Source organism: Gymnodraco acuticeps, unplaced genomic scaffold (genome assembly GCF_902827175.1).
Source record: "Gymnodraco acuticeps unplaced genomic scaffold, fGymAcu1.1, whole genome shotgun sequence".
Lineage (NCBI taxonomy): Eukaryota > Metazoa > Chordata > Actinopteri > Perciformes > Bathydraconidae > Gymnodraco > Gymnodraco acuticeps.
This window is the reverse complement of record NW_022990583.1, coordinates 1047031-1073963: the sequence shown is the minus strand read 5'-3', so window position 1 is coordinate 1073963 and position 26933 is coordinate 1047031. Positions and strand designations below refer to the sequence as shown.

The following is a 26933-nucleotide window of genomic DNA, read 5'->3' as shown; positions in this document are numbered from 1 at the left end:
ATTTTTAGTCACTCCAGTCAAAGCTTAAGTGACAGGTTCTACATTACTAACAGGGAGAACATGTGCTCTGAATATAAATTCACTCAGAATGTGCCAGGAACAAGTCAGGAGTATCAGCACATACTTTTATGATGCAGGGAGTTCCTTAATAACACTGATTTACGAGGAGTAAACTAATGAACCCTTTTAAGGACATCATTTCATGTGTGGAGCGATGGAAAGTTACTAAGAATTTTTACTCAAGTAGCTACTACTCAAGTTCAATTTTGAGAGGCTTTCATTTCATGGTATTTTGTGTTCAAAACATTTTTGATACTACTTCACTTTATTCATTTATTTGACAGCTAGTTACATTTCAGATAATCTCTACATAAAACATTAAAAATCAGTTTATAACATTTGATGTATTATAGATTAGTTTGGTCTAGGCCCCATACTGACTTAAAGTGATACTTGTAAAATATAAATACACCATAAAACACCCACAGGAGCACATTTGCCGCATTATGAGGACATTTACTTTTGATACTTCTAAGTACATTTAGCTTATTTTATTGAGTGCAGGAGTTGTATTTGTATGACAGTACTGTGACATTACTACATTTACTTAGGTAAATGACCTCACAAGTTCTTTCACACAGAGTGATGGATGGGGTGAAAGCACACGCGCTCAGGCATGTGTTAGGGACGTCCCTGCTGTCACTGTCTGTCTGGCATCAGCTCACGAGGGGTCAACAACATCCCTTTTGAACTTATTTTTGGATAAACCTTCCTTGACAACAGACCTTGAGCATGTATTTCATAAGTCATATAAGAAAACTTAAACAGTTAGTTTCTGTTTCATAAACCCTAGGAATACACTTCAGACTACAATATTGTTAACAGGGAATAACACGTTAATTGGCATAAACTCGCAACAGCTGCGTCACTCCCAAAACAATACAGTACACCACCCTTATCCTATATGGCCCCGCCTCAACACCCAAGGGTACGCATCCGGAACATAACAGAGGCAAGGTGCCCCCACTGTGTATGCTACTCCAGTATAAAACAAACACCGTAGCAGTCAGACACGTCAAGCATCCCGTGAGCGAGCAGCTTGGGGTCAGACCATAGACTAGGGCCTATATAAAGGGTCAGACAGACGGGCGCACCAGGGCATCATCTGTACTCACAGTACCTCTTTTAGGACTGACACGGGAACACACGCAGTGAAACAGGGGGCGTCCTTTCCTGCTCGCACACTCTTTTGGTCAGAGAATTTAAGAAGAGGTAAGCTGAGTTGTTTGTAGCCTCAAGTGCTGGGAAGTCAACTCTCCTTTTTAAACACGTTCTCTTCCTACTGATTAGAAATGGACTTCATTCTGCCACCCTCTCTGCCAGATGGTGGTATCCCATGGGAGAAGGTTTTACCACCTCTTATTCCTCGGCTGAATGGGATTTATGGAAATTATCAATGGTCTCCAAAATTACTGATTCCAGAGAGTGATAAAACCAGCTCTGCAGAGGTAGGTTATTTAAACTTACTACAGCTGTTAGTATGGTTTATTAACTATTTAAGAACAATATAATTGCATGGACACACAACAATATTAAAATATATATTTAATAATACCAAATAACCATGGTAACTTATTCAATAGTTATTTTCCTTTTTTGTTGAAAAGTAGGCCTATATCCACCAAGTAGCTTTTGAGAAAAATATATAAAATGAATGTTTTCAAATCACTGTTTCCAAGGTCAAAAACAACTTTCACACTCAAATATCCTTTAGGTTTAATGCATGATAGCAAACAGGGCTTTTGGGTGTATTTACTGTGCTAAGACATATTTATTTCTAAACATTAACAAGTGTTTACACTTTTATTGGTAGGTGAACTGTGACAACAGCGGTTTTAGAGTTCAAGTTGATGTCAAGCTCTTCAACCCAGAGGACCTCCTGGTCAAAGTGACAGGAGACTTTGTGGAAGTGCAAGGAAAGCATGAAGAAAAGAAGGTTAGTATTCTGGATGGAACATAGTAGGTTTTAGGGAGGTTTGTTAGCAATATTTAAGATCCTCAAAACTTGGATTCATTGTGCTCTTTGAAGGATGGTGCAGGAGTTTCAACACGGCAGTTCAACCGTCGCTACCGAATCCCAAAGGGAGTGGACACCATGGCTTTGGAGTCAGCGGTCTCTCCAGAAGGCATCCTTATTATTTCTGCACCGATGCTGCAAACAGAGGACTCCGGCAGACCGACATAATGCCTTATAATACCAAACACTAACATTTCTGCCGTCTTCACCATGTATGAAAATAAGTGCGACATAAGCCTTTAAGAAACACAGGCTCATACAGAATAACTTGAGGCTCCTTCAGTCACAGCAACACTCATGCATGCACGTGCCAAAACGCCCATGTGTTGTTCTTCCTGGCGCTGTTCTAATATTCCCTGCTCTCTTAGGTTTGTATATACCGCTCTGCTATTACTCATCAATCTTACACGATGTTTAAAAGAACCAGTCTTTGTAAATATTCTGCGTTCGTAGTTCAATGTGCGCAACTTTTGTAAAGAAAATCACTGTATTGTTATTAATGATGCACACAAAAACATCTCCAAAATCTTTAATGTGGAAATATGTCTTCAAAAATAAACTTTATTTCTTTATAAAAAAAAAAAGGCATACATGTGTTTTCTTGTCAGTGGTCAAGTTACTTCTCGCTCGTCCTGGAATTCATTTAATATAGAGTCCACATCACTGAAAGGAAAAATACAGTAGATTATTTTTCTGGAATTTGGGGTGCTCTGTTTTGAGGATTCTTATAACATTAGAAGAGCCTCATTTTCAAATGATTTTTCAAATGAGCATCTTCCTAGGAACATAATCTTACATGACTGGACAATTACATTTAAGATGATCATTTTACCTGATCTGCTCCTTTACCCATTTTCTCTGCTTGCGAAGGACTTGTAACAAAGGGTCATCTTCAAACTCTTTTTCATCTGAATCTGAAAAAAAAAGAAAACAGTTCTGTTGAGGATAATCACCAGCCAAGGAGAAGGTTGATATTGTCGTATACATCAGCATGTAAATATACTGTGTGGAAGCAACACTATAAGTTGTTTTGAAATGTAAACGCCTCCAAAAGCCATTCTTAAGATATTCAATTCAAGTTTATTTATATAGCCCAAAATCACAAATCCTATTTGTCTCAGAGGGCTTCACAAGTCAACAAACAATTGGCAATGTAAAACAATGTAAAAACAACAAACGTATCTTACAAGATCAATGTGAAAATACCAATTTAAAAAGGAACATAACACAATGACACAAATACAGTTAGAGTACAATAAATAAAATTCCATAAAACGAAGGGTCCATGAGGATGTATAAAAGGGGGTTTAAAACCAGTCTTAACTGTACGCTGTACTAAAGAGGAAAGTCTTTAACCTACTCTTAAATGTGTGGACACTGTCTGCCTCCCTAATCGTCACTGGAAGTTGATTCCAGAGGAACGGGGCTTGGTAGCCGAAAGCTCTAGCACCTGACCTTTTTTTGTGGACTCTGGGAACCACCAACAGACCTGCACTCTGGGATCTTAATGCCCTAGAGGGGCAATAGGAGGTTAAAAGATCCTGTAGGTAGGATGGTCCCTGACCATTGAGCGCCTTGTATATGAGTAAAAGTATTTTAAAATCAATCCTGGACTTAACTGGTAGCCAGTGCAATGCTGCTAAAACAGGAGTGATGTGGTCCATCTTTTTCGTTCCTGTTAAAACCTGTGCTGCAGCATTTTGTATGAATTGAAGGGTCTTTGATGATGAGTTTGGACAGCCTGATAAAAGGGAATTGCAATAATCCAGCCTGGAGGTGATAAAAGCATGGATTAGTGTTTCTGCATTGTTGTGATTTAGGATGTGCCTGATTTTGCAATATATTATATACTACTTAGATGGAAGTAGGCAGTCCTTGAAATTTGCTTTCTATGGGATTTAAAAGACAAATCCTCGTCAAAAATAACACCAAGATGTTTTACCGTGGTGCTGGAGGTCATGGTAATACAATTCGAAGAAATTATGTTGTTGGACAGTTTGTTCCGAAGGTGCTGGGGGCCTAGTATAATGACTTCTGTTTTGTCAGAGTTTAATAATAGAAAGTTGCTGGTCATCCATGTCTTTATGTCTGTGAGGCATTCTTGCAGTTTAACTAATGGAAATTGTACATCTGGTTTAATTGATAGATACAATTGTGTATCATCTGCATAACAATGAAAATTGATGGAATTATTCCTTATGATATTGCCCAATGGTAGCATATATATGATGAACAGGATGGGTCCAAGATATGACAACAATAACATTCAACATGGATCACAATTGATACAGCATACACAAAAAAGAGAGAGAAAGATTTAGGGTGTTTGGCATGTTGTGAATGCGGACCTATAGATAGTTCAGAATAAATTCTCCACAACTAACAACAGGGTAAAAGTTGGCACTTAAGCTGACCTTCCGCTTCCTGCAGCAGCTGTGAGATGACCTCCATAGAGCTCTGTGCATTGCATGGAGGAACTGTGGATTGTGGAGGTGCAGAGGAAGGGCAAGGAGGGGAAACCGATGAGTCAGGGGTCCTTTGTGCAGAGTCCGCCGTGGGGAACATTACCTCTGAAATTACCTGTCGAAGCACAAAGAGAACATCCTGCTAGTAAATGCTTCTTTAATTAGCATTATTGCATTCTACACCCCCAAAGCATGATATGAAATATTAATAAATACAATGATGTTTGACATCTAAACAATGTGCACAGTGATGGCATTTATATAATGTCATTCTAATGAGGTCGGACATGTACACCTGATTATCTAAATGATTTAGTGCCTCAAACAACATATTTATTGAAGACAAATTCAAATAACTTAAGTATAGGTTTCTTGTGTTTGATACTCACCCTGTTTAATAAAAACGAATAATTTAAAATGCATACATTTGCCACAAATTATTGAATTTTGCATAGCAACATCTTTTACGTTTATCCTATATACTGCTTGCAAGTTATAACAAAATTGAGACAAACTATGCAAACAACCTCGGAGGCTTCATATTGCCCTTGTCTAACAAACAACATGGAGAAGAATAAAGAAAAAAGCTTAAGAACCTGTCCTAAGGCTCTGTGGATTGGAGAAGGGGGCGGTGCATGATCGCCAGTACAGCTTTCCCTGGAAAACCCCTGGCGTTGCTCCTGCAGCGGCTGCTCTGCCCACGGCATGACTTTTTTGGAAACTCTTGGTTGTGAAGAACTTCTGTTTGTAGAGCCAGTGCCAGCAGCATGTTCCCTATTCACAGTATATTTGCAAATTATTGCATATTGAGCAATCAGTATTTAATTTATATTACACTTTTAGAATCTTTCAATCTTACCTTGTTGATTTCTTCTGCTTTCTGATTGACGGGGCCGCCTTCTCCTCATTCTTCTCCGATTCTCTTGTTTGGGCTTTCTCTCTCTTGCTCCTCTCAGATCTTTTGTGGTGACTAAGCCCTACTCTTTCTATTATTCCAGATGAAGCAGGTGTTGGGCATGGCATATGTGCATGAGAAGGTTTGTCAGTGATGGTGGTCATTATGTTTGTAGGGACTTGGATCTTTTTACAGGCAACTTTGGTGCCATCTAAACTTTTCAAAGTTTTGTGTTTCATGGTAGCATGAGACGACTGGATTGGGCAGGGCAAGATATCACAGAGTAAATGCATGTGGGCAGGAACAGGTGCAATAGTTTGGGGATGAGAGACGGAAGAGCCAGAGACATCAAAGGCAGGGAAGGGAGGTGGACCTGAAGCCGGGGGGGAGGATTTGTGAGCTTCTTTGGTGTCTAGTTGTGGAGCTGTGATGTGCAGATGTGTATCTTTTTGTGAGACGTCAGGACGTTGAATACTCCGGTGTTGCTATGAAAGATGCAAGAAAGAGGAAAATAAAACATCCTGTAAATCTGCAATTATTATACAAACAAAAATGTAAATGTCAAATACCCTGACTCAAACCTTGTAAGCCTGTCCTCTGGCTGAGGCATTGTTTGAAGAACTGGGGGCCTGCCAGCTGAAAGTGGGACCATGCAGACTGGTCTGATGCGGGGGCCACTCCCGGGCCTGCTCAATCTTTCTCCTTAAACGCCACTGGAACAATATGTCCTCTTCCCGGCGTGTGGGAGGCACCAGAGAAGGAATGACAGAGGATCTTTGGAAGAACACAGCTCGGTCTGAGTCTGAGCAGGCCTTTGCTGTAAATATTAATAAACACATTGCCTAATATAACTAACACTGCACTACAGTTTAAAAACAGGCATGAAAAAATATGAATCTTCTAGGAAAAATTGGATAAGATGGGAACGGCATTGAGGCAGTTTGTATTAGAGTAAGAGTTACAAAACTCCTTCTCAAAAATGAGTATTATGCAACACTCTCGACTTACCAGTAGATGTTATTAAACTGGGAATCAAAGGTCTTCGCGGAGGCTCATCTACGCTGACTCGAGAAGAGAAATCTGAGCAATCCAGGCCCTCTGAGCTGACAGGTATAGATCCATCACTCAGAGTACATTCGCTGTTAGAAAGACAGATGATACTTACAATAATAATATTTCATCATATCACATTTATCATAAATGTAATTTGCTTGTATTCATACCCTCTCAGCAACAGTTGATTGGCTTTTTCTTGAAGCTGTAGTAGCTCTACCGCATCGTCAAATTCCATCTGGGAGGTGTCTGATAAAATCTGAGCAATAAAGAGGATCGACAAACCAATGAAAAATAACAGTTGCACATTGATTCAGCAGCAGTTACGTTTTCCTTCACATTATCTAGGTTCATATTGCTAACACATATACCGAGAAGTTCTTTTACAATTTTGTGAAAGTGATTCATCTGACATGACCAGGCTTGCAATCTATAAATGTGTCAAACATGGGTGCATAAACAGTGGCTTCCCAGGTATCTAGTAAACAGAGAAAGTTTCCAAATGGACGTGATGCAGGGTTGAAATGCAAATATTTATATGCACACTTATTTGGTATAAGGCGTCTCTACTCCTGCAGACACTCCGTTTCCTTGGCATCCAGACAAACTTGCCTTATACACCGGGGCAGGGTGCAGACCCAATGGTCCAAATATAAACGCATGTGAAAACAATAAAACAAGATGGAATGGTATCTGGTGTTTTGGAAAGTCGTTTTTGGTAATTATTAAAGATTTACATTTGGCAAATTTATTTCAAGACAGTAACAGGCCATATTGTTTGGTCCACACAAGCACTCACACTAAGGGATCCTCTGCATGGGGAGGGGGATCTGTCATGTTGACGTTGTCCAGCTGGACTGAAGCTGGCAGGTCCATGGTCATCTTTCATAGGCTTTATAACTTCTGTTAAGAGAAAGGTATCCCTCAGAAAGATTATACCAGCTAAGGTGCTTTCCACATTGAAATTAGAGAGCTGGTGAAATGTAATAACCCCTCATACACTGAACAAAAATATAAACGCAACACTTTTGTTTTTGCTCCCATTGTTCATGAGATGAACTCAAAGATCTAAAACATTTTCTATATACACAAAATAACCATTTCTCTCAAATATTGTTCACAAATCTGAAAAAATCTGTGATAGTGAGCACTTCTCCTTTGCCGAGATAATCCATCCCACCTCACAGGTGTGGCATATCAAGATGCTGATTAGACAGCATGATTATTGCACAGGTGTGCCTTAGGCTGGCCACAATAAAAGGCCACTCTGAAACGTGCATTTTTGCTTTATTGGGGGGGTCTGGGGGGGTCCGAAAACCAGTCAGTATCTGGTGTGAGGGTTAGGGTTAGGGTAATGTTGTGAATCGAGTGGCCCATGGTGGTGGTGGGGTTATGGTATGGGCAGGAGTATGTTATGGACGACGAACACAGGCCACTCGATTCACAACATTACCCTAACCCTAACCTTCACACCAGATACTGACTGGTTTTCGGACCCCCCCAGACCCCCCAATAAAGCAAAACTGCACGTTTCAGAGTGGCCTTTTATTGTGGCCAGCCTAAGGCACACCTGTGCAATAATCATGCGGTCTAATCAGCATCTTGATATGCCACACCTGTGAGATGGGATGGATTATCTCGGCAAAGGAGAAGTGCTCACTATCACAGATTTTTTCAGATTTGTGAACAATATTTGAGAGAAATGGTTATTTTTAGGGATGCTTCGATTGCCAATTTCGGGGCCGATCGCCGGAATCAGTATCGGCCGATACCGATCGCCGATCCGATCGAGTGGGCGGGGCCTAAATGGAAGATTTAAACATCACTTTAAATCTTCCATTTAAAGTGATGTTTAAACTCAGTTAATGGGGCTCATTCACTGGAGCTTCCACAAACAACAATCAACTTAATTATTACATTCAAATGATGTACATTATTCAAGTTTACATTCACTTTGGATAATAACACGGGAGAAATGAGCGGAAGCGCTCTCTGTTCCTCTCCCCCTCTCTCTCTCTCCTGACAGCCTGTCAGTATTTCATGCAGCTCACTGATCCAGTAATGAGTGACCCGACAGTGAAGAATAAATATATTTATAATAACTAGTTTAGCTTGTTCCAGAGGTAGATAAAATAGCTAAGTGTGTAAGGTCTAACTCTTGTGTGTTTCGCTCCGCTCACCGGTCCGTCACAGCGGGCGGAGCTGCAGGATTTCTGCTTCACACACGTTGCATACCGCTATTTTACTGTCTTTTTCGGACACCTTAAAATAATGCCAGACCGGTGAAGCCATTTTGGCGAGCTTGTTTTGCCGCACACAGAGAAAAGTGTCATGTATTTTACGTCATGCGATCGGCTCTCGTGATCGGCATGTTTAGAGAGCACCGATCGATCGGTAGAGAGTGAGTATCGGCCGATCTCGATCGGTGGCCGATCTCGATCGGTGACCGATCGATCGGAGCATCCCTAGTTATTTTGTGTATATAGAAAATGTTTTAGATCTTTGAGTTCATCTCATGAAAAATGGGAGCAAAAACAAAAGTGTTGCGTTTATATTTTTGTTCAGTGTATAAAAAGTAAACATTAAAATGGAGAATCTACCTCTGTCTGTTGTTTTAGTTGGTGTTGAACTGCAAGGTAAAGATGAGGGTGACATCCACCAAAAAGGCAGCTGCTTCTCTTCTATGGCAGAAGGCATCTGCTGGCGCTCCTCTCGACTCTGTGGTTGACCATTGCGAAAGCGATCTATGTACCTAAGGGAGAAAATATCAATGTGTGTTATGACTAGTGATATAAATAGTAAAGGACCACTAACCAGTTTCTATATCTCCCAATCTTTATATCACAGTGACCATTCCATGGTAATGTTCAGTCATGCCTTATATATTGCTACTGCAAGAAAAATAGTTCTAATAAAGATGATAACTTAGGGCATAAGTATTGCTACTCAGGATATATTCTGGATTCTGAGTAATTTAAACTTACTTTGCCATCACTGAACTCTGCTGAACTTCAAACTCTGAGGAAAATGTGGATTTTCCTGCTCTAGCACTCTGTTTAGATGTCTCCATGTCAGAAGAAGTACTGCTGGCAGGAGAAGATCCACAGTCGGTGGAGGGCCAGGATTCTTCAAACGCAGGCTGTCTATCCGTGGAAACAAAGTGTAGGTCACGTTTCTCATACGGCCGTTGGCTCTCTGGGCTCAGACTGTGTAATTGTGGACTGGATCGTTGGTTTAAACGTTCTGGACTCAGAGTCTACAAAAGAACAACAAAGTGAGAGACATGTTTGAGATAACTTAATAATTGCAGTAGGCTAAACTTGGAGTCAGCTTTAAAACAAACCGTTTTTTTCTCTTTCTTTGACAGGGATTGTTTACGGGATGGATGATAATGTGCCTTCCCCACTTTGGATGCTGGCTCGAAGGGATTCTGCCTTGTGAACACAGGTGCACTGTAAAAAAAAAAACATTACATTTGTGACCAACTGTAGCTATTGTTAAGGGTATTATAAATAATGTGATATGTATATCTTACCTGGATTTCATTACAGCTTTTAAAAGTCAGAGGTGATTCTTAAGAGCAAGAAAACAGGATGCACAGTATAAATTGTTGTGCTTCAGATTTATATCTGATCCCAAATTAGTATAAATTAATTATATAAATTATAGCTGGGTCGTCACGTCAGCCTGACATTACAGAATTGTAACTAACTGTTAACTAAGATCATAGCACATTATTCACCAGCCTGCTGAGTTGACTTGGCATGTCCACAAAAGAAAGTTACCATGTACACACCAGTACGACACAAATGATGCACAACATAGCAAATTAAGATGTAGCGGAAACATGGAAAGGTCTTATACATCCAACGATTAAAAATAGTAAACTAAACACATAATTACGTTGCTCTTTTGGACATATATCACATAACCGATACAACCAGAAGAAAGCGCCACTGTTTATGTCGATCGTTATTTACTGAGAGCCTTACAGCCAATAGGAACCGGATTTGTTCATGATGGACATAACAGTTACCCAATCACGTAGAACGCCTTCGTAGCCCAAGCGCCAATCAGTCAATAGGAAACCGGAAGCGCGCGGAAGAGGAAAGTCTGGTCGATCGAAAACAAGCTAAGTTAGCAACGGTCATTTGAGCTAGACGCGACGGTGTTTAAACGACACGTCTGACCTTTATTTTAATTTATAAAAATCACCACGGGAAACAGTCAGTCAACTAATTGTCATCGGTGAATGTAGATATTATTGAGCTTGAAAAACTAGCTTTAACTTTATACAAACAGGTGGCTAGCTGATTGTAAACAGTAAGATAACTGCAGCTAACGGCTAGCTAAATTGGCAAACGTTAGTAAGACAACGTCCTGTAGCAGCCATATGCTATTGTCAAGTAGCACCAGTTACAGAAAACAAACCCGAGATTGGTGACCGAGAGTGAACGCCGCATTCTAAAAGTTGGCTTTCACCCAATTAACACTGACGTTACAAATAGGTGGGGATAATGCACCACGTCAAGATAAAGACTGAAAGGCCAGGTGAGTAACACTGCTACATTTATCACTTTCAATGAATGTGATCGATGATCAAGTCCCCCTGACGTAAGCACACGTATTGCATTTGGTCAGCCACTACTTACATGCAGTGATAAAGTTGCCATGCATTCAAATGAACTCTTCGTTTTGAGTGTGGTGGTCCATTACGTTACTGCTTTTTTTTATTTTTATAAAATCCCAATTGTTTACATCTTATATCAATGCTTCTTCAGATTCAGAGGGTGCTGGTGCACGCAGCCGATTGGATGATGTGCTCAAGGGACTTGTGGAGAGGAGTGAAAGTGAAAAGTCAGTTAGTATTAACATGTTAAACTCATCTCATCATTGTCACTATTTTCCTATCAGACTAATGTCGTTGTGTTTGAACAGGGAACAAAATGAAGGGGATACTGGAAAAATATCAGCGGATTCGTTAAGCAAGTATGAATCAAAAATATTTGTCAAATGTACAGTATAATATGTTGTAGCTGGTGACGTTATTAATACATAAAATACATATCTATATTATTTCAATATTAAATAAATACAAAGTGTTAAAGCTTGTTTTGATATTTCATGTTTTACTTTCCATCTCTAGGGATTTGTCTCCATCATCTGCTGGAAAAAGGCAAGTGTCTTTTTTCTACTGGGTTGACAATACCTTAACATTTTATTTTAATTATCTGCATTTGTAGCTCAAAATCAAACCTTGCCATTTCCTGTTTTATAGTTCTACATTGTTTGCACACCATAATCTAAATCTAAAGGCCCTATGCTTGTTTTGATTTGTCCAGGCCGTCAGCTCGATTCCCACAGCACCGGAGGAAGAAGCGAAAAGAGATGGATGAGGGCATACCAGAAAGCAATCAACACAAACAAAGTAAATGTTGTGAAAATATAAGAAATCATAAAATGTGTCCTTTTTATCCCTGAATTACTGTGTGGTCACCTTACCTACCACTTTATTGCACAACTCCTTACCTTTTTTCTTTCTATTGTCTGTCTTTCTCCCCTTGTTAGATGCTTATATTATTAAGTTGTTTGATCGCAGTGTGGATCTGGCTCAGTTCAACACCAGCACCCCACTGTATCCTATTTGCCGTGCTTGGATGAGAAACAACCCATCTGTTCGAGTGCCGCCTGCTTCCCCGAGCCCCCCCCACAGCATGGTGGAGGATGAGGTGAAGCTACCCATGATACTGGATTATCTTTTTTTTTTATTCACAAGCATATTTTTTGATGGCCAGGAATTGTTTAAAATGAAGCACAGTGTCTGCATCTGAAAATTGTACACATCTGTATATACTTTTATATTTGGACACTAAACGATTTTACAAAAACCTTTTATAAGACAAAACGTTAACGGAACATTGCATTTATAATTTGCTCTTACAAACCACTACCACTCTGCATGTCTGACCTGCGTAAGGCCGCTCCCTTGTGGCTAACACATATAAAACTCTTATTAAAGACAGGAGTGTTGTGCTCTGCTCCCAGTCCCTTCTGGAAAATACAATTTCAGTGAGCACCTCAAGCATAATTCTATATGATCGTTAAATGGATGATGGTTGTTGAATGTCTCTACAGAAGATATTTCAGAATCCTTGCTAAACTAAAATGGGATAATTGCATAAACGTTTTTTGTGTTTCATTTGGTAATTTAACCTTTCCGTCTAATTGTAAAACTTTAGTTCTGATTTTGATCAATACGTTTTACTTGTGTATAGTACTAAGTGAATCCTTAGTTGTTTCTTGCCATTATGCCATGATCTTTGGGAATTATAAATCCAGGAATAATTTATGTAAATGACTGTTAACCTGTATTTGTTCCCACATGTCTTTCTTTCTCCAGATGACAGACATGATGAATGGTAAAGGCCAGATTGTGTACAGACTGCCTCCTCCAACAGCCTGTCCTGTCAACTCATCTGGTGAACCCATCAACCTTAGGATCCCACTGACTGAAAAACCCACTGTTACCAAGGTTCTACAAACAATATGCATGATAATCATTCATTGTCTGAATAGTGATATTAAATGACACACATGTATTATAACATCATACGCATGAGCTAAAAGGAAAACAAGAGAGGTTTAATAAACTAAATCTGAAAATGTTTTCTTTCCACAGTTGACAGATTCAGCTCCTGTATCAGGTTCTCTCATATGTGACCACATGGAGCGTTGGAAAAAGATAAGGCACAAGTATGTTCTTCATTAAAAGCTCCTTGAAATGACAATAATTATAAACATTTGCATTGCCCTGTGCACTGTAGTCAACCCACCGTGAGGGCAGGGTTTCACCCATGGGTGTGTTTCTCTCGGTAAACATCAAACATATTTGAATTGTTGCCGGTATCGATTCGGTCACTTTAGGGCAAGTGTGTGAGAGTAAACCAGATTTTCAAACAACTGGAACCGTCACGTGTTTGTGAGATGAGCTGACACATTTTGTTTTTTTAAATTACAGATGGAAGGAATGCTCTAACAAGAACCAGTTGAGATACAGCGAGAGTATCAAGGTCCTGAAGGAGATGAAGGAGCTCTATGATCGCTAACTGCCTCGTACTGCAGCTCTCCACCACAGAATGGACTCTGCGATTAAAAGGAAGCCACAGCGTAACAGTCCATGTTTGAATAAACACTTATTCAAAGGAAAGCATTAACAGATCCCTCAGCCCTATTAAGACTATATTGTACATCACGGCAGAAAAAAAAGATTATTTGAAGGAGTTTCAAGTTTGCTTCAATTTGCTGTGCTGGAATGTGTTCATGCAGGACTTTATTCATACAATTTTAAAAATGTTGAATAAACAATTCCTCTATCCTGTAGCATCAACATTGAAGTCAATTGTGATTATTTTAAAATGTCAAACTTGCTTCCTTGTCTCTAACACAAGAGTATATGTATAAGAGAATACAGCCAATATTAGAGGTCCGGCTTGGAGCATTAATAAGTCTATACGTGAAGCCCATAGATAACATTTATGGCTTCACTCACTTTCTTCTGAAATGCATACTAGTAGCATGTTAGGTCTTAATCAACCATCATATCCATAGGTGACACCAGTAATGCAGCGTGTATACAAGATCATCCTGCTGACTCCCATTAATCGGTTCTACAACACTGTCGATTGTTCTTTTTTAACATTCAAACATACAAAATAACAATCGACATTAATCTGAATGAGGGAGGTGATTTATTATCATTACAACGTAATTTCCCGATCATTTAAATTATGGGAGTCAGCAGGATGACACAACACAGGTGCACTCACTAACTCGTCCGTGGTGCAACACACACTATACAACCCAGTGAATTGTGTCCCGTAAATGTCACCAGTGTAAACATAATTATGTAAATAACCCAATTTGCGTTCTGTGAAACGGAAAAGGATATTACATTGTTTTTGTTACTTTCGTTGCAGTGTCTTAAATGTAATTTAGGTTAACTTCCTGTTTTATTTAGAATTATTATTATTACCTCTTGGGTTGCCGTACAGCCAATGCGTGACGTCATTGGTAAGCGTAAAGGCTCTGACCATAGACTGTATATATAAAGGCCCTGACACACCAACCCGATTTTGGCATGGATGTATAATAAGAACTGGGTTGCGTTCCAATAGTCCATTTAGCTTAGGAACCTTCCTAACGGAGTGAAATGACCCGGAAGTACGTCAGTGGCAGCCATGTTAAGTGCCGTTCCAATTCTCCAAATGAAAGGAAAGGAGGTTTCAAACTTCCTTAATAACCTCCTTTAGCTTAGGAACCACTGGACCTCCCTTGACGAGAGGAGACAATGCTGCCCCACAATGCATTGCAGCCGCAGCATTTGCCGTCACTCACCAGTCGGCCGTTCACGGAAACAACCGATTATGACCGATAAATTATATCATGAACGTTACGGTGCTTATTAAGCATATTAAAACGTATGTGGTAAGTTGCCAAAGTGCTTTGTTCTGAACGTTCATCAGTATTATAATCAAAAAGAGAAATATGAACGTTACGTTACTGAAATGATCAAATAAAGTCAACATTTCACAGTCTTTACTGAGCTGTGTGGAGTTTGTTCAACTTTTAAAAGATGTTTGAATGGTGATATACACAGTGATAGATGTTAAGGACTAACGTTTATAATAAATACATTTGTATTGATTTTAAGATATGTTCATAGTTCATACAATCATACGTAGCCTATTGGGATCATTTGTATTAATGTGGACCGGAGGGAGAGGGTGATGAGCATAAGTTTCACTTTCCTTTTTTATTTCAATTCCAACTTTGGTCATGAAGAATATGTTTCTCTGTTGTCCACGTTCATAAAGCATAAAACAACAGCATCAGAGCACGGTGCAGAGTCTCTAGATGAGTTTACAGTAGTCCCTCCTTCTTATTATACATCCATGTTGTAGTCCGCTGTATAGAGAGGCGAAGTCCCTCCCCTTCCGAAAGCCTCCATGGGACCTCGGAAGCGGAAAATTATACATTGAAGTCAATGGAGAGAGAAAGGTTATCTTTTGATCCCGTTTGAATTGTGCCACGAATGACACATATGATGTTTGTCAATTTAAAAGAACATTTTGCAAATCAAAAAAATAAAAATGTGTCGTAAAACTGTGAAGTTACACATTTTTTTGTGTGACACCGCTCAGTGAACTACAGGTCTCTGGTCTCGCACAATACGCGTCACCATCACAAAGACGGCCGTCACGTTAGCAAATGTCACCTGTTTCTTTCAGAATGAGGTGAAAAGTATAAAACAAGGTGAACATCACTACAAGTCTGGGCATGTTGAGAGCTGTACATACACGAAAGGGGAGTTAGTCGGTTCTGTAAGAGCAGCGGGACCGGCTTTACAAGGTTTCGGTGAGTAATATGAGTGCAATGTGTAACGTTAATGTCAGCTAGCTAACATTAGCTAACAAGGTACACTAACGTGTTTTGTTTTAGTAACTAGTTTTCTCCTTAAGAAATTCGTGGTCTCTGTGTATGCTGTGGATAACATTAGTGTTCACAAGAACAAGGTACACTCCCGTGTTTTGTTTTAGTTGCTCTTCAGATTGAAGCGGCCAGTTGTATATCGACTATACTGTATGTGTGATCTCCTTTTTCTCATTGTGTCATTTGAGTTTATTTGCTGTGTGTAGATTCAAGGATTTTGGTTATCTAGGCACAGCTGTGCCAGTTACACAACTCCCTCTGGTACACCGGTATGTGTTTTCCTAATGTAGAGAGCATTGATTAATTAATAAACTACACACTGAGTCTAGATCCTGACCAAATCATTTTGTATTGTTGATCAAATGTTTTTCAAAAATGTATTCATACACATTTAGAAAAGTACAATCACAACCAATACAACACAAATTACAAAAAATACAGAAAAAACAAACAATAACAACAGACAAGAGGACAAAACTATGGAAAAATAAACCCTCCCACCCCCAGATCCGAACCATCCTTGTATTATTGCTCATTCAATCTATTATAGCATGCTAACAAATGGTACTTACTTTATTTTTACAGATCTGCATGGGAGACGATGGCGCGATGCAGAGCGCTGTCTGTGATTGTGCACAGGAGATGTACAAATGCAGCCACGCTGCAGCATTGGCAATATTTGCCATGTGGCAGATCAGCTCCACAGATGTTGAGTGCCAGTGGAGGAAGCCTGGCACTTAAAAAGTAGTCCAGCCGGTGTCTCAACTTTACCAACAGCGAGAGGAGACATACAACCCACTGGCCAGAGACATCGCCAACTGTCAACTGGGGGGTTGTAAACGAGCTGTTGGGAGCATCACCCGATGGACTTCTGCAGCCATCTGCCCTGCTGGAGGTGAAGTGTCCACACAGCCAGAGGAACATGACCATCACGGAGGCAGTCCAGTTACCATCCTTCTGTCTTCGTGAGGAGGGTGGGTCATATATTCTCAAGGAGAATCACCCATACTGGCACCAGTCCAAGGGCAGCTGCATATCACAGACCGGAGTCTCTGCTACTTTGTTGTGTGGACCACGAAGGAGGCGATCATCATCCCCATCCCCAAAGACCCTGCATGGCATGGAAATCTCCTCCTCCTGGAAAAATTCTACACCCAGCATATGCTCCCTGTGTTGGCCAGTAGAGAGGAGGACATTTCAATAAACATACTCTTAACACCCTCGGACTCTGCGTTGTGTTTCGTATGTGTGATGGGGTGTTATGCAGGGGGGAGGAAAACAGGACACAGCAGATTGGGATTGTGGTGGAGATGCTGAGCAGTTATTTAATTGTTGCATGTAATTATTATTATACTGCGTGCTTCTGAGTTATTCCATCTTTTGCTGTAACATGGATCTGTATGTAACTCTATATTTACTTGTTATCTACCACACTTCCTTCTACATCATACACCATCATTATACATGATGGTGTATATAGGATATATATATTTGTATACATATCTGTAAATTGTATTTTATTTAAACGTCTTTTTGATCTCTCAAACTGAGTAAGATTGACAATAAAGTTGACTTTGAAAAATATATATATTCTTTATGAAAATAGTTGACTGTTGTCAAATGAATCCAAATGAAACGTTGGACTGAACTACAACTACGCCTTTAAATCTCTACGGACTGTTTTTCAGTGGGATGGCAAGTAACTATCTTTAAACATTTATTAGTTTTTTCTCAGAACAGATTTGATTTTCTGAAGTTAATTTAACTTTGCCGACCATGTAAGGTCATTATTAAAAGGTACAATCAATTTGTTTAGGGTTGACTAAAATAATGAAAAACATTCATTTGGATAATTTACTGACAGAATAAGAAACTCAATGATGCTCTACTCACCTGTTCCTTTTTTATAAAGTGAAACAGTTGAAACGATAGATTTTAGTAAACTTAAAAACAACCTTCTCCAAAAGCTATCAAGGAATATACCGAATACTTGTTTTAGAACTTTATTACATATTTTTATATAAATAGTTTGAATGATCCATAATTGACAGAAGCTTGTGTTTACACTGACCTGTTACTCATATATTAATGTCTTTGTAACCTCAGTAAACCACTACCTCACTCATTTCACTTTCATTCATCACGGTTCAGTAAACTAAGTGATACATGAACCAGTTTAATCATTATAATAACGTAGGATTGCAACTCTTTGAAACTGTAGGTGGCTCTTAAAAGAGCCGTTGTGTTTGGGTGTGCTGGTCTCAGGTCAGTCTAAGCCCTCTCCGCGGATGCGGCGTGCCAGCTGGATGTCCTTGGGCATGATGGTGACCCTCTTTGCTTGGTTCATCTTACTGGGGGGCAGCTACATTGATGTCGGTGCAGTCCACAATCATTGCGCAGTTGAAGGCAGAATTAATTTATTATTGACTCAGAATGAAGCACAACTTCATGTCAAACAATACAATGACTTTATTTGTAATTGTGTAAAAAAATATGAGCATTGATTAGCAAGCAGGACCTGCAGGAACAGAGAATGGTGATGGATGGAGCTGGGAAGAGAGAAGAATAAAGGAAACAGATCAACTTTATTATCGGATATTAAAAATTCAATTTCAAAACAAGTTGCCGCTCCTACAGTTTTCTAGTATGTAAAGATGATTTCACATGACCTATGCAAAATATCACACTCAATACATGTGTGTCTCTGGGGGGTGCATTGTGCCTTTGATGTATATAAATAATATACCACAACCAAATACTATTACGTACAGTGGAAATCAGGTTGCCAGAGCAGGTCAGTGTGCATGTTCCTCAACGTCTCAGCAGTTACAGGTGAGGTAAAGAAAATAAAAGAGAAAAAGGTCAGTAACAACACTTTAAAGTAACAACACTTTGAATAATTATCTCTTCTAACAATTTTCTCTCAATAAGCACACAACGACTGTCTTTCCAACAAACAGATTGTCATCACAATGAAACACGTCCAGAAGAATGACATGCAAAGCTCCATGCCTGCCTTCGACTCTCCCTGAACTGCTTCCTTAGCACCCGGTGGAGGGCGCAGTAGGCTACTCGAATCGATAGAACGAGCAAGTGGTATGATCACTTTTGTGATTACAACCTGGTACAAAGCACACAGGCATCTTGTAAAAGTGAACCAACCACTTGGAGCATTATTGCCTGTGACATCACTTACGCGACCCAGAATGGGATTTGTAGTCTTTGTAGTCGCGTATTTTTCATAGTCTTATATTTCAACAGTTTTACGACAAAATGTGACTTTTTTGACATGGAAATGATTGTTTAAGATTGACAAACATCATATGTGTAGTTCGTGGCACAATTCAAACGGGATCAAAAGATATGTTTTCTCTCTCCATTGAATTCAATGTATAATTTTTCGCTTCCGGGGTCCCATGGACCGGAAGTAGATGGGCGTGACTTCGCCTCTCCATAGAAAACTGTAGTTTCCATAGTTTCCCCACAGCAGCAGACGCACATTCATGACGTCCGCTGGCGCATCATAAACACGTCGGATAGTGAAAGTGCAGGGGGGCGCAGTCCCGTGGGTTAGATGCGCGTTCATAATGCAGAGGGAAATAACTCATAACATAATAAATGTTTTTAATAAGGGCTATACAAGTGTTCATACTGGGTAGTTTATTTAGTTAAAAAAAAATTATCCAACGATTTACAGACCACTCTTTCCCCATGTAAATCAATGGGAAAAAGTGTTTCCGGGCCGCGTCTATCGTTATTCCAACCCAGTTTAGATTTTGCTTCCGCATTACGCAAGAACGTAGCTCTACGCGATGGAGAGGCGAAGTCACGCCCATCTACTTCCGGACCATGGGACCCCAGAAGCGAAAAATTTACATTGAATTCAATGGAGAGAGAACACGTATCTTTTGATCCCGTTTGAATTGTGCCACGAACTACACATATGATGTTTGTCAATCTTAAACAATCATTTCCATGTCAAAAAAGTCACATTTTGTCGTAAAACTGCTGAAATATAAGACTATGAAAAATACGCTACTACAAAGACTACAAATCCCAAATCCCATTCTGGGTCGCGTAAGTGATGTCACAGGCATGCTCGGTGATTTATAATAAGACTCGTAATTAAAGCGAAGAAGAAGAAGATCTCATAACTGATGTATTCCCTCCAATAAATTATAGATCGCTAAAAATAAATTCACTTTTACAAGATGCCTGTGTGCTTTGTACCAGGTTGTAGTCATACAAGTGATCATACCACTTGCTCCTTCTATCGATTCCTGTCTGATGAAAGGACCAGGAGTCGCTGGATCAGACATATCAGGTAATATCATAGGTAATATACATGTTGTGCATGGAACATAGTCAAGTTAGCTACCTAGCTAGTAGCGACGAGTAGCGAGCACGTTAGTTAGCATTACATTACTTAGCCTTGTCATTTTTAGTAGCCTTACCATGAAGTTATTATTTTATTACATGAAGTAAACCAAAATGTTAAACAGTAACCAAACATGATGGTAAGTATTTCGTGAAACATTTGAAGAGTAGCCTACTGCGCCCTCCACCGGGTGCTAAGGAAGCAGTTCAGGGAGAGTCGAAGGCAGGCATGGAGCTTTGCATGTCATTCTTCTGGACGTGTTTCATTGTGATGACAATCTGTTTGTTGGAAAGACAGTCGTTGTGTGCTTATTGAGAGAAAATTGTTAGAAGAGATAATTATTCAAAGTGTTGTTACTTTAAAGTGTTGTTACTGACCTTTTTCACTTTTATTTTCTTTACCTCACCTGTAACTGCTGAGACGTTGAGGAACATGCACTGACCTGCTCTGGCAACCTGATTTCCACTGTACGTAATAGTATTTGGTCATGGTATATTATTTATATACATCAAAGGCACAATGCACCCCCCAGAGACACACATGTATTGAGTGTGATATTTTGCATAGGTTATGTGAAATCATCTTTACATACTAGAAAACTGTAGGAGCGGCAACTTGTTTTGAAATTGAATTTTTAATATCCGATAATAAAGTTGATCTGTTTTCTTTATTCTTCTCTCTTCCCAACTCCATCCATCACCGTTCTCTGTTCCTGCAGGTCCTGCTTGCTAATCAATGCTCATATTTTCTTACACAATTACAAATAAAGTCATTGTATTGTATGACATGAAGTTGTGCTTCATTCGGAGTCAATAATAAATTCATTCTGCCTTCAACTGCGCAATGATTGTGGACTGCACCGACATCCATGTAGCTGCCCCCCAGTAAGATGAACCAAGCAAAGAGGGTCACCATCATGCCCAAGGACATCCAGCTGACCCGCCGCATCCGCGGAGAGAGGGCTTAGACTGACCTGAGACCAGCACACCCAAACACAACGGCTCTTTTAAGAGCCACCTACAGTTTCAAAGAGTTGCAATCCTACGTTATTATAATGATTAAACTGGTTCATGTATCACTTAGTTTACTGAACCGTGATGAATGAAAGTGAAATGAGTGAGGTAGTGGTTTACTGAGGTTACAGACATTAATATATGAGTAACAGGTCAGTGTAAACACAAGCTTCTGTCAATTATGGATCATTCAAACTATTTATATAAAAATATGTAATAAAGTTCTAAAACAAGTATTCGGTATATTCCTTGATAGCTTTTGGAGAAGGTTGTTTTTAAGTTTACTATAAAATCTATCGTTTCAACTGTTTCACTTTATAAAAAAGGAACAGGTGAGTAGAGCATCATTGAGTTTCTTATTCTGTCAGTAAATTATCCAAATGAATGTTTTTCATTATTTTAGTCAACCCTAAACAAATTGATTGTACCTTTTAATAATGACCTTACATGGTCGGCAAAGTTAAATTACCTTCAGAAAATCAAATCTGTTCTGAGAAAAAACTAATAAATGTTTAAAGATAGGAACTTGCCATCCCACTGAAAAACAGTCCGTAGAGATTTAAAGGCGTAGTTGTAGTTCAGTCCAACGTTTCATTTGGATTCATTTGACAACAGTCAACTATTTTCATAAAGAATATATATATTTTTCAAAGTCAACTTTATTGTCAATCTTACTCAGTTTGAGAGATCAAAAAGACGTTTAAATAAAATTATACAATTTACAGATATGTATACAAATATATATATCCTATATACACCATCATGTATAATGATGGTGTATGATGTAGAAGGAAGTGTGGTAGATAACAAGTAAATATAGAGTTACATACAGATCCATGTTACAGCAAAAGATGGAATAACTCAGAAGCATGCAGTATAATAATAATTACATGCAACAATTAAATAACTGCTCAGCATCTCCACCACAATCCCAATCTGCTGTGTCCCGTTTTCCTCCCCTCTGCATAACACCCCATCACACACACGAAACACAACGCAGAGTCCGAGGGTGTTAAGAGTATGTTTATTGAAATGTCCTCCTCTCTACTGGCCAACACAGGGAGCATATGCTGGGTGTAGAATTGTTCCGGGAGGAGGAGATTTCCATGCCATGCAGGGTCTTTGGGGATGGGGATGATGATCGCCTCCTTCGTGGTCCACACAACAAAGTAGCAGAGACTCCGGTCTGTGATATGCAGCTGCCCTTGGACCTGGTGCCAGTATGGGTGATTCTCCTTGAGAATATATGACCCACCCTCCTCACGGAGACAGAAGGATGGTAACTGGACTGCCTCCGCGATGGTCATGTTCCTCTGGCTGTGTGGACACTTCACCTCCAGCAGGGCAGATGGCTGCACAAGACCATCGGGTGATGCTCCCAAAACACCCGACTCACTCACAAAGAGACCAGACTCGATTCTAACACTGTCACTTGATAGGCCTCCACAAAAGCCTTAACCTCTTCGGCCTCGTTTACAACCCCCCAGTTGACAGTTGGCGATGTCTCTGGCCAGTGGGTTGTATGTCTCCTCTCGCTGTTGGTAAAGTTGAGACACCGGCTGGACTACTTTGGAAGTGCCAGGCTTCCTCCACTGGCACTCAACATCTGTGGAGCTGATCTGCCACATGGCAAATATTGCCAATGCTGCAGCGTGGCTGCATTTGTACATCTCCTGTGCACCATCACAGACAGCGCTCTGCATCGCGCCATCGTCTCCCATGCAGATCTGTAAAAATAAAGTAAGTACCATTTGTTAACATGCTATAATAGATTGAATGAGCAATAATACAAGGATGGTCCGGATCTGGGGGTGGGAGGGTTTATTTTTCCATAGTTTTGTCCTCTTGTCTGTTGTTATTGTTTGTTTTTTCTGTATTTTTTGTAATTTGTGTTGTATTGGTTGTGATTGTACATTGTATTTTTCTAACTGTGTATGAATACATTTTTGAAAAACATTTGATCAACAATAAAAAAGGATTTGGTCAGGATCTAGACTCAGTGTGTAGTTTATTAATTAATCAATGCTCTCTACATTAGGAAAACACATACCGGTGTACCAGAGGGAGTCACACACAGCTGTGCCTAGATAACCAAAATCCTTGAATCTACACACAGCAAATACACTCAAATGACACAACGAGAAAAAGGAGATCACGCATACAGTATAGTCGATATAAAACTGGCCGCTTCAATCTGAAGAGCAACTAAAACAAAACACGGGAGTGTACCTTGTTCTTGTGAACACTAATGTTATCCACAGCATACACAGAGACCACGAAGTTCTTAAGGAGAAAAGTAGTTGCTAAAACAAAACACGTTAGTGTACCTTGTTAGCTAATGTTAGCTAGCTGACGTTAACGTTACACATTGCACTCATATTACTCACCGAAACCTTGTAAAGCCGGTCCCGCTGCTCTTACAGAACCGACTAACTCCCATTTCATATAGGTACAGTTCTCAACGTGCCCAGACTTGTAGTAATTTTCACCTCGTAAAATACTTTTATTCTCATTCTGAAAGAATGTGGTGAAATGTGCTAACGTGACGGCCATCTTTATGTTGGTGACGCGTATTGTGCGAGACCAGAGACCTGTAGTTCACTGAGCGGTTTCACACGAAAATATTTGTAACTTCACAGTTTTACGACACATTTTTATTTTTTTGACTTTTAAAATGTTCTTTTAAATTGACAAACATCATATGTGTTATTCGTGGCACAATTCAAACGGGATCAAAAGATAACCTTTCTCTCTCCATTGACTTCAATGTATACTTTTCCGCTTCCGGGGTCCCATGGAGGCTTTCGGAAGGGGAGGGACTTCGCCTCTCTATTGCGTCATAGCCTTCTTCTTCGGCTGTTATAGCAACCTGGCGTTACATCTCTATGGGCAGCAAATATGAATCTGACAAGCGAAATACCGTCCTTTTAATCGCCCTTAATTATAATTATAATTATAATAATAAAATAGTGCTTATTTATCAATATGACTGACGACCACACTTATGCAGTGCTGAGGTAATGTTAATTCATCATTTAATATTAATTCCTGATGGATATAAGAGGGATACATTAGCAAACATCTGTATATATAGCCTATATAATGTTTCGTTTTTGTGTTTGTCATGTAATATATTAACGTTTTGACCTTCTGTTTAGGATGTAAAGGTATCTATTTAATATTTTATTTAATGTCTATTTTGTTATATAATACAACATATAACATTTGACATTAATAACATATAAACGTTTGTAAAATATAAAAATGAAATGTTGGGACATTTATAAAAATGTATTCCTTTACATAAAAGTGCTTTCCAGAGGTGTAAGAAGTGATAAGATCTTGTACTGTACTTGAGTAAAGGTACAAGTACCAGAGTGTAGAAATACTCAATACTTTTATTATATTGTGTTTATATATATATATATATATATATGTGTGTGTGTACAAATGAATTAATATAAAGTGTATGTGAGTGTGTGTATAAATGAATGAATACATCTGTGTGTATACATGTGTGAGTACATATAAGTGTGTGTTTATATGTTTATAAATGAATAAATGTGTGTATATATATATAAAACAGTATCATTAAATAATGCTGTGTGTGTATAAATGAATGAATACATCTGTGTATATTTATGAATAAATACATGTGTGAGTACATATAAGTGTGTGTGTGTATATGAATAAATGTATATATAAAATAGTATCATTAAATATATATATATAAAATAGTATCATTAAATAATGCTGTCAAATAAATGAAGTGCACAGTAATAGTCAAGGTTATATTCAATATTCTGCTGATAAGATAAGATATTTAAAACGTCTTTTTACACACAGGCTATTTATAGATGATAAAACACCAGTAATACAATCTCAGGAATCTTCGATGACATTTGAGAATACACACAGGCTATTTATAGATGATAAAACACCAGTAATACAATCTCAGGAATCTTCGATATGGCTTTGATTACAGGATCGTTTACTTTCAGTCAACAAACAAACAGGATCGTTTACTTTCAGTCAACAAATCCTTTGGAAAGACAAAAAACAACTATTCATCCTGCTTTACCGCGACCGCTATAACAGCCGAAGAATAACAGCCGAAGAAGAAGGCTATGACGCTATCGCGTAGAGCTACGTTCTTGCGTAATGCGGAAGCAAAATCTAAACTGGGTTGGAATAACGATAGACGCTTCCGGGCCTGGCAACCAAACGGATGTGCAGTACCGCCGTTTGGCCACCACGAATATTTTCATCTGAGTCCGGCGCACTTCCTGGGGGCTTGGATTTTGGGAGTCAGAGGCCGTCAGAGGCTGTCGGGCATTCGCGGCGCCGTAGTCAGGTTGGTGTGTCCCGCACCGTCTGCCGTGACACGCCTTATTTGGCAGTCGGACCAAGCAATCACTCTGATTGGCTGTTCAGCTAGCGAATCAGAAGCGAAACGGAAGTGAGGGACGTAAACAAACGATTTAAGATGCACACACAGACCAGGGCTGCAGTCCAATAGTCCATTTAGCTTAGGAACCTTCCTAACGGAGTGAAATGACCCGGAAGTACGTCACTGGCAGCCATAAGTGCCGTTCCAATTCTCCAAATGAAAGGAAAGGAGGTTTCAAACTTCCTTTATAACCTCCTTTAGCTTAGGAACCACTGGACCTCCCTAACCGAAAGGAGAGGAGAAATGCTGCCCCACAATGCATTGCAGCCGCAGCATTTGCCGTCACTCAACAGTCGGCCGTTCACGGACACAAACGATAATGGGAGAAATTATATCATGAAAGTTACGGTGCTTATTACGCATTTTAAAACGTATGTGGTAAGTTGCCAAATTGCTTTGTTTTGAACGTTCATCAGTATTATAATCAAAAAGAGAAATATGAACGTTAGTTTTTACTGAAATGATCAAATAGTCAACATTTCACTGAGCTGTGTGGGGGTTGTTCAACTTTTAAAAGATGTTTGAATGGTGATATACACAGTGATAGATGTTAAGGACTAACGTTTATAATAAATACATTTGTATTTATTTTAAGATCTTTTAATAGTTCATACAATCATACGTATTGGGAACATTTGTATTAATGTGGACCGGAGGGAGAGGGTGATGAGCATAAGTTTCACTTTCCTTTTTTATTTCCAATTCCAACTTTGGTCATGAAGAATATGTTTCTCTGTTGTCCCCGTTCATAAAGCAAAGCAACAGCATCAGAGCACTGTGCAGAGTCTCTAGATGAGTTTACAGTAGTCCCTCGTTCTTATTATACATTCATGTTGTAGTCCGCTGTATAGAAAACTGTAGTTCTGTAGTTTCCATAGTTTCCCCACAGCAGCAGACGCACATTCATGACGTCCGCTGGCGCATCATAAACACGTCGGATAGTGAAAGTGCATTCGGATTCTCTAAGCACCGCAGTCTCTTCTCCTAAATCCTTTTGAATTCTCCTATCCACTATCCCTTAACCTCGTGACGTTTCACTCAGAGGTCAAGGAATAGGAGATAGGGTTAGAATTTAGGAGCTGATTTTTGGATTATCGGAACGCAACCCAGTGT

At 39.4% G+C, this 26933-nt stretch overlaps 3 protein-coding genes across 9 annotated transcripts; 2 read left to right on the top strand and 1 right to left on the bottom strand.

Annotated features, from left to right (window-relative positions):
• The first annotated feature begins 7 nt into the window (after nt 1-7).
• hspb6 (heat shock protein, alpha-crystallin-related, b6) lies at nt 8-2661 on the top strand. Of its 2 annotated transcripts, XM_034228144.1 has the most exons (4): nt 8-1272; nt 1351-1508; nt 1874-1996; nt 2090-2661. In XM_034228144.1, the coding sequence occupies exons 2-4, from the start codon at nt 1353-1355 to the stop codon at nt 2243-2245; spliced, it is 435 nt and encodes a 144-aa protein (XP_034084035.1). In that variant the 5' UTR covers nt 8-1272; nt 1351-1352; the 3' UTR covers nt 2246-2661. The 2 variants fall into 2 exon arrangements, with proteins under 2 accessions (XP_034084035.1, XP_034084036.1); XM_034228145.1 differs by having other exon boundaries at nt 1268-1508.
• proser3 (proline and serine rich 3) lies at nt 2619-10652 on the bottom strand. Of its 5 annotated transcripts, none has more exons than XM_034228139.1 (14): nt 10527-10652; nt 10026-10063; nt 9834-9942; nt 9475-9746; nt 9091-9242; nt 7290-7393; nt 6661-6749; nt 6446-6576; nt 6019-6254; nt 5402-5922; nt 5139-5316; nt 4492-4657; nt 2910-2991; nt 2619-2740 (listed from the first exon to the last, which is right to left on the bottom strand). In XM_034228139.1, exons 2-14 carry the CDS (start codon nt 10034-10036, stop codon nt 2689-2691), a joined length of 2103 nt encoding a protein of 700 aa, XP_034084030.1. In that variant the 5' UTR covers nt 10037-10063; nt 10527-10652; the 3' UTR covers nt 2619-2688. The 5 variants fall into 5 exon arrangements, with proteins under 5 accessions (XP_034084030.1, XP_034084028.1, XP_034084029.1 ...); XM_034228137.1 differs by lacking the exon at nt 10527-10652 and adding an exon at nt 10394-10477; XM_034228138.1 differs by lacking the exon at nt 10527-10652 and having other exon boundaries at nt 10026-10378.
• A 97-nt stretch (nt 10653-10749) lies between these two features.
• lin37 (lin-37 DREAM MuvB core complex component) lies at nt 10750-13877 on the top strand. 2 transcript variants are annotated; one of them, XM_034228143.1, is made up of 9 exons: nt 10750-11041; nt 11272-11347; nt 11429-11479; nt 11637-11666; nt 11833-11918; nt 12059-12219; nt 12891-13022; nt 13170-13243; nt 13509-13877. In XM_034228143.1, exons 1-9 carry the CDS (start codon nt 11008-11010, stop codon nt 13594-13596), a joined length of 732 nt encoding a protein of 243 aa, XP_034084034.1. In that variant the 5' UTR covers nt 10750-11007; the 3' UTR covers nt 13597-13877. The 2 variants fall into 2 exon arrangements, with proteins under 2 accessions (XP_034084034.1, XP_034084033.1); XM_034228142.1 differs by having other exon boundaries at nt 11272-11479.
• The last annotated feature ends 13056 nt before the right edge of the window (nt 13878-26933 follow it).